The sequence below is a fragment of the Magnolia sinica genome, chromosome 8 (assembly GCF_029962835.1).
Source record: "Magnolia sinica isolate HGM2019 chromosome 8, MsV1, whole genome shotgun sequence".
Lineage (NCBI taxonomy): Eukaryota > Viridiplantae > Streptophyta > Magnoliopsida > Magnoliales > Magnoliaceae > Magnolia > Magnolia sinica.
Window position 1 is genome coordinate 13,531,524 of NC_080580.1, and position 15,705 is coordinate 13,547,228.

Here is a 15,705-nt window from a genome sequence, read left to right on the forward strand (position 1 = left end):
CAAAGAACTTTCTAATTCATGAATTGACTAACTTCACTTTCTATTTAAAATTCAAACATCCTAACCACTACACTAATAACATATTAACTATTAATTCTCATCTTTTATAATTATAAATGAAGCATAGTTTCAGACAAAGATAAGCCAGACAGGTCTGACCAGTTGAACCGACGGTTTGATTGTTGAAACACAAGGTTTGGCCCGGTTTCGAAACATCGAGGGTGCCGCTTGTAACCAGCCGACCTCATTTAGTCGGGATAAGGCTTAGATGATGATGATGATGATGGAGATTTTCTTATCACCGTTATGCTGCCGGATGCCGGGAGTGTTTGACTCTACACCTAGTGTAGTAGTTCAACGGTTTGATTGTGCCCTAAACTATTGAAAAAGCTTTGAAACATCCTTATTTCTTGTGAACATGAAGACAGTTTTAATTGTGAAAATGACAGGTGAATCAGCATGGAAGATATTTATGGAGTCGGCGAATAATCAAAAGATATTTATAGTGACTTTGACTGGCACTTCCAATGAAAGGTTAACAAGAGGAGATAAGCACAATCATCATGTATTTAAAAACTCATTTTCTATGTTGGGAAAGATTACAATAATACAAGTGTATCAGTTGGAGATACATAGAGGATGACTAGTCAAAATAATCTTTCTTTAATTCATTTTTTAAGAAGTATGATTCATGTCAATAAAGTATAAACTGAAATTCAGTATAAAAACCATTTCTAACTCCAATCTATGCATCTGTATGTCCAATGATGGTCCATAGCATAAAAATAAATTGGTTTAATCCTGACCATTGAATCAAATGCTTCTGATGGATTGGACAGTTATGACCATTTGATTTTATGAACTTTTTCTGTCAATGGTGCATCTAAGAGGTGATCCAGTAGATGATGAGGATGGTTTATACACAAGTTATGGTGTATAGATTATAGACAAGCATTCTTGTTAATATGTATGGTGAAATTCAAATTGCAACATGGCTTGCATCCTATTGCTTTTCCAAAGTGGGCTGTGAGTTGGAATGTGATGATCATCTGATCTGTGGACCTTTTCCGTGTATGGTGGATCTGAGAGGTGGCCAGCTCACTGAAAGGTTTAGATGGGCAGGCACATGCACCCACTTAACAATGAGGATGATTTATACACAGCTCATAGACAAGCATTCCTCTGGTCTGTGATGAAATTCAAATTGGAGGATGGTAAGTTTCATCCTGCTTATGTCACCTCGTTGACCCAAACACAAGGTTCCAAACAAAGCTCTCTCTCCATGAACATACACTTGTCTAGGTGGTCCAAATTCACCCGACGTTGTCCGCATGGCATGTTTGGATCCATTCAACAAAACCCGACAATGTTTCCACATCAGGAAGAAGCTAGATATTGAAATTTCTCATATAAGAGAACAAGTATCCATTCCAACACCAAAAACAAAGTAGGTAAGGTATCAATGACACAGCAACAAGGCCTAACTAAAACAGGCCCCACTGTAGTTGGTGCCATTTTCTTTCTCAATCATAAACTTTTCCACCCATACCTCTCTTTTGCCACATTTTCACTTCCTGGATAGATGAAACATCATCTTCATATGCCACATCCCTAGCTGATTCAGGTAGTGGGTGGATAGTGACGAGGGAAGAAAAGAGGAATTCATGTGATCGTAGGACTTCAAACCATAGAACACACTAAAAATAATAAATCCACGATTTTAAACTTAAAATTAACTCCTAAAATGACCTTGGCCAATAACATTTATGGCCAAGAGATAAAGCTCGCTTTCCAATAACACATCGCATGCACAGTTTCGTTAAACAGTCGCAATGTTACGGACATCAGAGGCAATAGTGCTTGATTTTCCCTCATCTAAGCCCATATAGTCTGATTTCTCTATCTTGGACCTCCACAAGACCGTCCTAACCGATGGTTGTTGTGGGTCCAGTCAGATTGATGACATGGGTGGTCAGGAATACACCCATCAACCTGCTGAGCAAGTACAAGAAATGTTCAATTATCACATGGTGGCACACTGTCACATGACAAACCAAAAACCCCAAAAGCTTCTTCTCCTCCTCCTCCTCCTTTCTTTGCATACCTTGTTATAAAATATAAAAGACATGATTCTCATTCGCATAAGAAGACTCTTTTTTAGGCTGACATTTCATGACTATTTTGAAAGAGAGCAAAATGCTGTTATTGCTTTGCAGCAGCCATTACAAGAGAAATAATGTAGAAGTTACAGTGCAAATGACACTGCTGCAACTTACACAAGGCCCAACAGCTTCAAGATTTCCAAGCATCCCTACAACCAACCCAAAATGCATAACAACTCCACCTTATTTCATCCCTCCATTTGCATTTAATACCAAAATCTACACCAAAATGTAGATTTACTATATACCACCTACTAAACATTGGATTCGACCGGACTGGCAATCATTCTGTGCCACATGTCAAGGCTTGTCTACCCAATCTATGCTGTCGGCGATTCTGCCGGATCCACGGGCGCCCACCTTCCCGAATGAGCCCATGGCCGATGATAGGCCCTTGAAGCTGCTGCTGCCCTCGTTAAAATTCTTGGATTTTCTCGATTTCTTTATCTTCAATGCGCTGCTGTCCTTGTCTATATCAGGGTTCTTCATCTTGGCGACCACCAGCCGGGCTATGTTGCCGCGGCAGAAGGGGCAGACAGGTGCAGTCAAGCACGCCGTGGTGGGTTTGGGCTTGTTGTGGCAGCATAGAGCTAATGTGCAGTGTGCGCACATCTGGTGGCCGCAATCCTGGACCTCAATCGTGCACACCTGATCAAAGCAGATGCAGCACAGCTCGTTGTTGTTGTCCTGTGATACGAGTCCTGAGTGAGTTAGAAGAAAATATTACTTTTGCTTTTCTTGCTCAGTGTTGTATCATTTAGGGGGGCTTGGAGCAATTCAAGCAAGGAATCAAATACTTTTTACTTCCATCAAATTAAAATCTTCGCAATTGTTGAAAAATGCAAATAAGTGAATCAATCAACATATGGCGGAAAGGGCCTATCTACTACAATGATGTTCATATCAATGCACATTGCCACTACTAGAACCATAATTCTATTTGGGAACTGAAAATCTCAAGACATCGGATATGGACATGGGTCATTGGACACAGGGAACTGTAGAAAACTCAAGATGCTAGCACAAGCCAGAAATGGGTTTGGAAGATGCCTGCAAATGGGTTTATCTCAATTTAGTTAATCTTAATTAGGTATTAGAGAGAATGATTTCATCTCATTTTAGTTAATCATAATGATGTATTAGACTCAAATACATAATTATATTTATGATTAACAAAAATGAGTTGAACACATTTTCAGGCATCTATCAGATAGGCTCTAATGCTTTATGGAGTTTAGTTCGTAAGTACATAAGATGTAAAAACCCATATACACATAACCCAAAATAAGTACAATTATTAAAACACTGGTAAACCTCAAGAATAAACATACATTAAGGCCCTGTTTAGTAGATGCCTAAAAGTGAATTTCTCATTTTAGTTAACGATAATTCTGTAATAGATATATTGATCTCTAATACATAATTACTGTTGAACATCAACTCATTGTGCATTAGAGATCAACATTTCTAATACATAATTCCTGTTAACTAAGATGAGATAAACTGATTTTAAGGCGTCTACCAAGAGAGCATTGAGTTTTATCTAAACATGCACGTTAAAATCCAAGGTGCATCTGATATGTGAAAGGTATTCAATAATGGAAATGATGGCCATAACGGCTGAAATATTTTTAAGGGAAAAAATGTATCGGCCTCATATCAGCCCATTACCGTCCTTTTTTCTTCTTCTTCTTCTTTTTTTTTCCCAAATTGGGGGTTATGACTGAGTATCGCGTAAGGGGCACCACTGTTACCGTAATATAACAGCCATTCGCCCGTAACATAAACCGGTTTTGTATACCACGGATATGTGAGACGGCACTTTTGTACACAGTGAAGTATCCTTGTAGATAGAACTTTATCTAAGAGAGTATGCTAATTGTTTTTCTTTTTCTCTTGTTCTTTGAGTATTCTTCTTTCTTTCTTTCTTTGTTTTCCTAAGATGGCAGTATTTGTGACTTCTTAAAATTGGAATGCATCTTTACATTTGTTACAATTTCTAAATTCCAGCAGAAGAAGGTGCAGCTGCCCAATTCTACTAATGCTGCTTCACATTTTTGGTGTGTGCTTCCACATTAAAGTACTTATGTAACCTATCCATTCAAAGAAGAGAAGTTTACCTCATCGGCATCGTCGTCAATACCACAATCAGAATGGGTGGGGGATGGCACCGAGTATTTTGTCCCCTTCAAGATGCTCCTCTCTCGTTCCCTGTTGGCCTCTATCAGAGCTCTCTCTAACAGTACCTTTGCCTCAGGATTAAGTTCACTGATGAACTTCAAAGGTGAGGGCCAAACCAGAGGCTCCGCCAATGCGGGATTCAGCAGTGCCGCACAGTGCCCATGGTTGTGTTTCAGTGCCACCATGTATGGAATTCTCCTGTAAATTACACCCAAGATTTAGAACTTCAATCATGGATCCTCGGCAAGGTATTCTATAATTGTAACGATGACCATAACGGCCTCCATTGTTACCTTTACGATACGGGCTGTAACGCCCATTACGGTCTCTTTTTCTTACTGAAAAAAAAATAAATAAATAAAACCCCGAAAAACTTATATTGGCCCTATAATATATCATTACAGGACCATTATGTCCTTTACAGCTGCTATGGCTCATTTTTCTGTGATGGCCATTACAAAACCGTAACATGTAACAGTTGCCACCGTTACCTTCACATAACGGTCTTTACGGCACCATGATCCTCAGTCCATGCCTAACAAACATCCTTCCAACTCAATAATCATCCCACAAGTCCAAGACCTTCCTGAACTCTATAACTACGATTTGGGAAATATGTGCAAGGGGAGTTTTACGATTCTCAATATACGAGGATATGCATAGTATCATGAACAGACTCATCGCTCAGAGATCTAGGCTGCTGATCCAATGGACTACCCCAAATGTGTCCTTGATGAGGAAATTGGCCTGCATAGCTATGCTCATTGTCCAACTAAAAAGGGATAAATATTGGATGGTGAGGATCATCCAATCTGGGAAATTTTAGGGGATTGTTCAACAACTCAAGGCGCATTAAATCAACGGTCTGGATCAATGAAACATGCCCTACTTGTACCAACAAAAGAACCCAAGGATACTATGCATATATATTTTAAGGAACCAAGGAATTGAAGATTTAAAAATGAGTGACAAGAAAAGGAAAAGCAAGACAAGCTCCTCTTTCTTTCAGAATGTTAATATGACTTACAGTTCAAGATCCGACCAACATCTTTCCGTATCATTCATAAGCAAACTAAAGAATCTCATATGCTTTTTGCACAATCTCGTGAAAAAACACAAATTAATCAAGAATCCAAAGTATGCATTGGACAAGAAAGATAAAAGAAACCAAAAACAACATAGAGAAAATTATAAGGACCGTGAGAAGGCGATTGAACAAAATCAAATGATTATTTTTAGTCACTCAAAGGAAATAAAATCAGGAGATTTCTATTTCAAAATTAAGTAGGGCATGAAGAAAATCAAATAAAATTTAAATCCAATCAAGCCGTTAAATTGCAAAAACAATGCTGGTTGATGTTTTAGCATTTTACCCAGATGAGTCTCTTTGAAGACGATCCGCTCCCCATGCAAGCAATTCCCGAACAGAATCCAAACACCCGCCACGGGCTGCCAAATGAAGTGGAGTGCTCCCAGGTGCGCAGCTGCAATCAAGACTCTGTCAATCTAAGAGAAATAACCAGCTCCAAATAGTATAAGAAAGATATCAGAAACTACAGAAAGCTTACCCATATCCACCCGTTGAGCAACAGACAAGACTCCCATTGTCCAAGAGGATATGAACACAATCAGGCCGTCTTTGCCTGGCTGCTAGGTGCAATGGTGTTGCTCCGTTCGCATCTCTAACATTCACGAACCGTGCAAATCCCCTGTCGATTAATCCAAAATGCTAAACATTGGGGGAAAATCCTAAAACTGTAAGATCTAAATCGATCTAGCATCGAAGCAACAATTCATGAAAATATACAATAAAACCCACCAAGAATCCGCAACAGGGGTCGAACTCGCAACTGAAAGAATCGCTTGCAGGCAATCCGAATGCCCATAATATGCAGCGTAATGCAAGCAAGTTCTTCTATGCAATGAATCAAACATCAAAATCTAAACAAAATCAAAGAAAACCCAAATCAATTACTCTTCACTATAATCCACAAATCAACGACAAACAGAATTTAAAAAACAAAACAAAACCAGAATTTCACATACATTTGCACCTGCTTGGAGGAGCTTTTCCACACAAGCAATCTTCCCATGCATTGCAGCCAGCATAAGAGGTGTCTACTCCAATTCCAACCATAACCCAAAAAAAAAAGAGTAAAAATACAGAACTTCTGCATCAAAGTTAATCATCCAAACATCCAAAAACTCAAACTCGATTCAAAAAGTTCCAATCTTTCTTACCTGTTTATGACGACTCAATACATCTGGATGAACAGATCTTTCCAAAATCAATGAAAGAACCTGAAAAACCACCAAAAAACTCAAAAATCACGCACCGAAATCAAAAATCCAAATAACCCAAAAACACCCACTAATTTAAACAAAAAACCAACCTCGATCTGCCCATTTGCAGCAGCAATATGCAACGCAGAGAACCTATCATACACAGTAGCATGGTGTATAATACCCGGTTCTCTGTCTAACAGAGCTTCAATGGTCTCCAAATCTCCAATCTGAACAGCACTGAATAGCCCATGTTCATGAGTCACTCTGCAGCTCAATCCCTGACCCATCACACTCGTCCTGTGCGCACTTCACACCCAAGAGGTGCACAGCTTTATCGTGCGCCACCTTCTGCAAGCGGTGGGCGAACTTTTAAGGGAGAAGAAGAGAGGCTTGAAAGGGAAGGTTGTAGTGTAGCTTCGGAGTTTGGAGCGTATGTCCTGCCCGTTGATGCTGACCGTGGAAGGTCGGGCAACTGGCTCCGGGCAGCAGTCAGATATTTTCCGGGGCCGTTAGATTCGATTTTTCTACAGTGGGTAAAAAGACATTGTCTAAAATCTGAGTTTGCTGACGGACTTCCATAATTCACAGGCAGCTTTTTTTGGAGAGTTGCTCGATCTCTGTTCTTTCTCCGTCTGATTGGCAAAAAAGCAATACATGGTAAAAAAGGAAATGGATAAGGTGTTTCACCAATTGGGTTAGGCTGGACATGGCTTTATTTCGTTGGCTCATTTAAGCTTGATCCGACATAGAATGCGGCTTTAGTGAATTTGGCCCACCGAAATATATATATGTGCCTTACATCCACATCGTTTATTTATTGTCAAAGCTTATTTTAGGGCATGATTTGAAAAATGAAGCAGATCCAAATCTTAGGTAGACCACACTCATAAGAAAGATCTGGATGAAGGGAAGGGATTCACCCACCACCGTGGATCCCCGAGTACACCTAAGTTGCGCCCTTTTAGACTGTTAATTAAAATTGTCATGGTTTAATCCATATCTATTTTAAACTTTGGAGCACTTTTTGGCTTCTTTTTTTTGGACGGAAATACCCATTTAACAGTAGTCCTGTAACGTCCAGTATTTTTGTCAATTTAAATTTAAAAAATCAGTGGGTATTACTATTAAAACTTTAAATAAATATGAATGTATATGTGCGACTAAACTTGAAATTCCTAAAAACTTACACATAAAAACTTGTTTCTAAGTATCAGACTGCAATAAAATTGCGAACAAAGGCTCTAGAGATAAATGAACCGTATAAATTCGATTAGATACCCTTAGAAAGCTATCATCATCTAATCACTTAAAACATCTGGTGTAGCCTTGTGATCTAATCATCTAAGGTCCAATCTACTCGACCTATCACCGACGAATCAAGACAGTTATAACTAAATAAAGACTTACCTAAAGTCAAGACAATTAAGGGTTGGATCTTGATTAACAAACCAACTTGACCTAGTTATTTTCTTAGTGTAAGAACCAACAGTTTAAAGTGATTAGGATCGCATCGTCATTTTTACTAATTACAAATAGGTCACACTACGAACTTAGTTAATGCAAACCTTAATTATAGTACACAAGAAATTTCACTACTTAATTCATTCTAAAAATGGATAGATTAACCAAACAAGTTCTATATCACTTGTTAGTGGGCTACTAGACATGAAATAATAATAATAATAATAATAATAATAATAATAATAAATCGTCTTAACAGGCTTTCCATCTACCGTGGAACAAACTACAGATATCATGTCTTAAACCGTTTAACTTGGGCTTGCACGATGAGTGCATGAGATGTGTGAATGTCTTAAAAACTGTCAGAAATTTAATTAATTGTTCATGTTTCACCTTTGCCAAGGTTGTGATTTTCAAACTGTTAAATTACAATCAAATTAAGGACACTAACCTAAGTTAATATCATACACATATCCATATATTCAAGATCTCGATCAACGATTGGTAATCATTGAACTAACTTTTGATCATATCCATAGATTTCTGTGTCTGAATTATAGGGCGATCGTATCCATATGAAGGTCAACATTATGGATAACTATCCTATAGCGTAAATAGACTCGTACATCTCTTAGCGGGCCCCAACGGCTAAAAACAACCTCCTATAGGGTTATAATACCAAGCACATGCCCATTAAAGCGAATTACACTATTCCTACCATTATATATGCCCTGATTTAGGCAGCCTCTCCATTCCATATGAATTTCATGTCCTAGCTTGTGTGTGTGTGTGTGAGAGAGAGAGAGAGAGAGAGAGAGAGAGAGAAGAAGAAGAAGAAGAAAAAGAAAAAGAAAAAGAGTGAGAACAAGAGAGGGAGATTTGATGCTTTCTCTTCCCTATTTTCATCAATCAAAACCTTAGTTGCTAACGAATCCTCTGTCAAATCATTTTCTGTTAACAATTAGAGGTAAGAAATGAACCATACTTCTCGATTTAGGTCTTTTAAGGATAAATTACATGAATATCATATAGCTCTTTTGTTTGATTTACGAATTAGTGTTTCCTCAAAAACCCTAACATTAAGCGTGATTAGATCACGTATAACCATCTAAGGTGTGTACTATTTTTTTAGGTTTTCTTTCATCAACCCTTGATAGTGTTAGATAATGATTTTTAGTTGTTAGAATTTCATGTACTATCTGTGCTTAGATTTCTTTATTATTGCATTCTTAATATTATTTGATGTTAGTAGCCAACATGTTTAATGAAATATTTAATCAATGTGAAATTTTTACTATTAGAACTCTTTTATACCAATTGATAAATGATGTTAACATACAATGGATTATATTGATATACATTGGATGTACTAATTCATACATGCATTCTATTGATTTTTCCTGGTGTGGTATTAATACGTGTTATTGATATACATTGGTTTATATTAATATATGTTGAATTAAGCTGATTCATACATGTGTTCAATTAATATATCCCTAGTGTGGTATTAAATTATTTCGTGATTGTAATTATGTATTTGATAGATTTGCATTGTTGTTGCGGTGGATCGAGCTATGCAAATTGCTTGAGTAAGTGGATGACCCACCTTGAGTTGGCTTTCCTAGGTTAATATGGTCAATCAAGGTTGAACACGGATGACTAGTAGTAGTTAGAACTAAACGAAATGTTTTACACCTATTTTTAGTTGTGTCAGGGCTCTCCTTAGTCAATCGGATCAGTCTAATATCAAGTTGGTCATTCTTATACTTAATGATCGTGCAACACAATAGAATGTGGGGTACCATCGTTCTCATTGAATGTGAGTCCATTTATAACTATTAGTGTGATACGATCCTACTAAAGACTCATGGGCTGAGCATGGTGTTGTAGGATACCATGTTCGAGCTGTCAACCTATGCTAGGCAATAAGCGCCCCCCCCCCACAATGACCAGTGAGCACTAATGAGGGTGATAAACCCTATTTGTGTTGATTTGACTATTGGCTAACGACCCTTACCATTTGAATAGTTGTATGAATTAGACACTTTAAGTGACGAAATAAAAAATTGGATCAATGGACACTGGCAAGAAACCGCAATATGTCGCAATGAGCCATGTGATTCAGTTATTGACTCGTAATATAATGGTGGTATCCTAGCTTTACCAATACTGTTATATGTAAATAAACTATTAAAGGTTGGGCTAAGTATGCGCACATTCATGGGCATTATATGGTGCATAGCTAACTGTTAAAGGCCAATGTATCGTCATTGACAGGGTGGCTAGCTAACTATTAAAGGCCGGTGTATCCTCATTCATAGAGTGTTTAACTGACTGTTAAAGGCCAGTTTATCCTTATTTATATATGAGCACATAAGGGTGCCTAGCTAGCCGTTAAAGGCCAGTATACCCTCATTCACACGTGAGCATATAAGGTGCATGGCTGACTGTTAAAGGCTAGTACATCTTCATTCTTACATGGCCATTATCAGGTGCATGGCTAACTGTTAAAGGCCAGCATACCATCAATCTTACATAATATACATGCATCTAACTTACTAGTTAGGAAACTATTTGTTTTGTTATACTAACGTTATATGTGCTTGCTTGCGTTGATAACATTTATAATTTAGGAAAATGGCACTACTGAGTTGATCACTCACTCTCACATGGGACGGTATTTTAAAACACTAAGAAGATGATGTTTTTAGTGCAGGTACCATAAAGGCAGATGTCTTAGATGATGTGTATGTGGACCCCATGGAGGAGTTCTTGTACTTTCAGTCGTCAAACATGCAATCATAGATTGACATACTCCATTGTCGTGATGTTTTTAAAATTAAAAAAAAAAGAAGTTTTAGGCATGAACATTATACTTTTCACTATCCATTATGGGTCATGTATATTTGAGTCCTTAGATGTGTGGGCTTTGTGATGCGATGGATGTATAGATGGATATTTGGGATTTTCGACTTGTATACACTTATATTCAAATTGATATGCATTGTTTAGCTTAGCTCTTATGATTGTTGGATATTAATATAATCATACAAATAAATTACATTTCTGCAAAATAAAATTGACACCTAAAATATTGAAAATTCAGGGCGTTACATGTCCCTCCATACGATGTTAACTTGTCACGAAAGTCGAGAGGGCCTTTTGAGAATGGAGTGTGGGCCCCACTAAATCAACGATTGGGGTCACCCCTCACTAGATCTAATCCATTTACTTTAATCTGACAGTTGTTAACCTACAATAGAGTCATTTGAAAAAAAAATTAGAGTTGTCTGTGGCCCATTACTACATTAACATTGTGAGTTAATTTTGAACTGTTTCCACTGGTGTGGTCCATTTGTTATAGGTTTTGCCCTCAAACTTGGGTATGTGGCATGAAATGAAAACTTCTTTCATATGTATGGCTTGGATATACTAAAAGATGATCCAATGGGCCCCACGCAAAATGTGGGATGGGTTCAATAGGTAGGTCTCTCGTGGGGTAAGGCTATTTAGCATTTTTCTCTTTTTTCTTCATTTTTTTCATAGGAGGGGACCATTTTGGCCGTTAGGACTATTGTCATCTCTGTGTCACCTACTCTGGTGAGCTTCCCGTCATTCCCTCCATTCTGGCGAGCTTTTAAGTGGTTTTTTTTTTTTTTTTTTGAAGATTTTTGGTGACACTCTCCAACATAGAAGCTATGATCGCCAAATGTAGGTTTAGGTTAGGATAATAATGGCTTTTATATGTTGTTTTTTTTATGGGTATCAAAATGATGGGAGTTTGTGAAAGGGAGAAGGGTGTGGTGGTTCCCTTTATAATTTTTTTAAATTATTGGGTATGAATGGTGAGAGTTTATGAAATAGATGAATTTTGTAATGGAAAAACGTTGCAATGGATGAATTTTAAAATTAAATAATGTTGTAATGGATGAACGTTGTATGCTGGATCACTGATATTCGGTGAGGATCAATGATATTAACTGTGGATCATTGATATTCACTATGGATCATTGATATTCACTATGGATCACCGATATTCAGTAAGGATTGTCGATATTAACTGTGAATCGCCAATACTCACTGTGGATCGCCAATCTGATGAAAACAGTCATAACTCCTTCGTTCCATGTCCGATTGGTGATCTTATACTCGTTAAAAAGATAACATTCATTCATTTCAACATTCTTTATCTACAACATTCATCCATTTCACATTCACACATTTATCCATTATAACATTCATCCATTTCAACAATTTTCACATTTATCTATTATAACATTCTTCCATTTTAAAATTCATCCATTATAATATTCTTCCATTACAAAATTCATCCTTTTCACAAACTCTCACCATTCATGTTCATAAAAAAATAGTTATAAAGGGAACCACCACGCCTTCTCCCTTTCACAAACTCCCATCAGTGATACCCATAAAAAAATAAAATAAAATAAAAAATACGAAAGCCACTATCATCCTAAGCTAAACCTATGTTTGATCGTCATAGCTTCTATGTTGAAAAGTGTAACTGAAAATCTTTGAAATACACTTAAAAACTCATCTTGTGAGATAGGTTCAATAGGTGGCAACGGTCTTAACGGACAAAATAATCTACTCCCATTAAAAAATGAAGAAGAAATAGAAATAAAAGGCTAAATAGCCTTTTTGCACAGGGGACCCACCTATTGAACCCATCTCACATATTTTGTAGGGTCCACTAGATCGTCTTGTAGAAGATTTAAGCCGTCTACATGAAAGAAGTTTTAATTCCATGCAATTTTCCCAAGTTTGAGGGCAAAACTCATTGCGGATGGACCACACTGTAAGAAATAGTTTGAAATTAACTCATAACATTAATGCAGTTATGGGTCATAGACAACTCCACCCTTTTTCTTTTTCTTTTTTTCAATGACCTTGTTATGGGTTCAAGACTTTTTTTAATTAAAGTGAACGGATCAAATAAGGCCCCCGGTCATGACCTCACTATGTTGGGTGAGACTGAGATTGTAGCTAATCTGCTCCCTTTGAAAGGAAGTATTACCCAAGGATCACATAATCCACTCCCAAGCGATACATGGATTGGGGAGTGAAACCATCACCACCCCAGCGGTGGTAAAACAACATGAGAAGATGTGATTGACCCACTGTTGGTGGCGCCCCTTCCGTGGATCCCCGAATCTACCGAGGATCCCCGGATCTACCGAGGTGGATGGAATCCCTGACTATGGGGCCCACCATGATCTTTATATGTGCCTTATGTCTATGGTGCCATTCATCCAAATTGAAAATTCATTTTAGGGCATGATCCAAAAAATGAAACAAATCCAAATCTCAAGGACCATAGTATAGAAAACAATAGTAAATGACTATTAAAAACTTATCATGGGCCGCAAAGGTTTTGAATCAAGATTATATTCATATGGTCTCTTCATCCAGGTATTTGTGACCTTATCAATAGGTTGGATTGCAAATGCACATTCCGGTGGACCCACGAATTTTTTAATGGTGGGGATTCAATCACGACTGTTTCCTATACTATGGTCCACCTAAGATTTTGATTGGCTTTATTTTGTGGATCATGTCCTAAAATGAGTTTTCAATACAAATGGACACCGTGGATGTAAGGCACATACATCCCTATGGGCCCCACAGTAGGGATCCCACTCACCTCAGGGATCCACCCACCTGGATGAATCCAGGACATCCACCAAGGTGCACGTGCACGTCCCAAGTAGGGCAGCCTAATCACGTCTCGCCACATCATTTCACCGCCATTAAAATAGTTTGAACTTTACCATCCCATATAAGGAAGAAATCGTGGTAGTTTGTTAGGAAATGAGTTGCACTGAGGCTATCGGTAGAATCGGACGTCAAAAAATACCCAACAACCCTTTGTGATATTATTTCAAAATCTGCATGGATTTTAAAATATCACATTTTATTACCAATTAATTAAGAAATTTGTTTATATGTGTGTGTGTGTGTGTGTTAAATTTTAAATATTTACTAATACAAAATAATTACTTTTAAATATTTTTATTAAGATTTTTTTTCCAACTCTGGAGAATTTGGAGGGCCAAAAAATAGACAAGAATAAGATTTGTCTCGGTGGACATCAATGGGTCAGGTCTGGGCTTGCTTGAGCCTCATAAGTGGACCAGGCGATAATAAAATTTCACTAAAAGCATAACCCATGGGTCTAAAAATAGACCCAAAAGCCTCATTCGACCGGACTCAGGAAACGTGGGCCAAGTGAGATAGTGCATGCCAGGCAGGGGCCATGCCAACGTCTACCCCAAGCCGTTGGATGCATCCAATCGTAGCCTGGCCTGCTAGCCAAGTACCATTTTCAACAATATTCCCTAAGACTAGGTTACCTCGCTTGGCCTTTATACATATCCAAGCTTGACTTGATTGACCATCAAGCCTTAAAACTCATGCAAAACCTAACCTACAGTCACTTGGGGGTCGTTTGAATGCCTATAAAGTTATAAGTTATAAAGACTACTAAAAAAAGAGTTTTAAGTGTAAACAGTTTATATGCTATTTTATTTTACTTCCAAGTAACAATCTATCTATAGGGAAATAAATTGCAACACTTGAGGTCTTGGTATCTATCCCTAGCGGGGGTGGCTAACATGGAGTGTGTGTACTGACATCGGTGTGTACTAACAAGCTAACCCAAAAAAAGAAAAAAAGAAAATTGTGTTTGGATAACTTGTAAAGTATTTACAATGTATGACGTAGTTATTCACACCACATAGAACTTGAGATGGTAAATCCCACCAAAATTATCAAATTACATGAAAATGACTTGATTTTTTGGGACTTAGGAGAGCATTAAAGCATGCACACACTCGAAGGATTGGATGTCCTCTACTCATCACAATGAGCCTCAAATGCAATTTAAAAAGTTTTTAATTGGAGACTTCCCATCCTTCCATCTTGTGAGGTCTATTTGACAATCAATCAAGCTGGTTTTTTTTTTTAATTTTATTTTAATTATTAAAAAAAAAAAAAAAAAAAAAAAACAAACCCCATAGGAGAGCACCAAGAAAAGCACATGATGTACAAATTGGATATACTTTGCATAACACGTAGACCCCACATGTCACAAGTGTATATCAAATACTGTATTCTGTCATGTATAATGTCTTTTCAAATGTAAGGGGCTTTCCCTGTAAACTAAAATATAATTTTTTTTAGTAGGTTTTAAATTACAACTATAATATATTTACAGCTTGTAAAGTCTTTATGAGTAAATTTAAGTATCCAAACAACCCTTACAATCTTACATATTGTTATGGGTAAAAATGGACTGACCCAGAATGACCTGTGGCGCAGCGATTATGAGGAAGTTCCTCGATTCTGGTGGTCGGATGCAACCTCTATGAGCAGCCCGGTTGTACGACCATAGGTAGAGAAGTCCGAGCTTCCAATGAACTACTGTATGAGTCAATAGGGCCTACATATCGAAAGTGACCTCAACCATAGCCTAACATCCGACTCAGGATGGCTTCAAACCTTGAATCTAGAGGTTGGCCTCAGCCGGTCAACCTCGGCCAGCTACCCCGGCATTCTTAAGTCCCAATCACTTGACCTTATCATTAAAACTGTT

At 37.7% G+C, this 15,705-nt stretch overlaps 1 protein-coding gene across 1 annotated transcript; it reads right to left on the reverse strand.

The window, feature by feature from the left end:
* Window positions 1-2,177: 2,177 nt before the first annotated feature.
* LOC131252926 (putative E3 ubiquitin-protein ligase XBAT31) lies at window positions 2,178-7,260 on the reverse strand. Its single transcript, XM_058253715.1, has 8 exons — window positions 6,737-7,260; window positions 6,585-6,644; window positions 6,390-6,461; window positions 6,163-6,284; window positions 5,912-6,052; window positions 5,717-5,827; window positions 4,283-4,541; window positions 2,178-2,849 (listed from the first exon to the last, which is right to left on the reverse strand). The coding sequence occupies exons 1-8, from the start codon at window positions 6,914-6,916 to the stop codon at window positions 2,463-2,465; spliced, it is 1,332 nt and encodes a 443-aa protein (XP_058109698.1). The 5' UTR covers window positions 6,917-7,260; the 3' UTR covers window positions 2,178-2,462.
* Window positions 7,261-15,705: the final 8,445 nt, after the last annotated feature.

Bases quoted from the DNA above. Each gene is read 5' to 3' on its own strand.
- LOC131252926 (XM_058253715.1), bottom strand. From the start codon at position 6,916: ATGGGTCAGGGATTGAGCTGCAGAGTGACTCATGAACATGGGCTATTC. The intron at 6,462-6,584 runs GTAAGAAAGATT...GAATTGGAGTAG, and splicing joins TATTGAGTCGTCATAAACAG to ACACCTCTTATGCTGGCTGC. The intron at 6,285-6,389 runs GTATGTGAAATT...GATTTTGTTTAG, and splicing joins TCCTCCAAGCAGGTGCAAAT to ATTTTGATGTTTGATTCATT.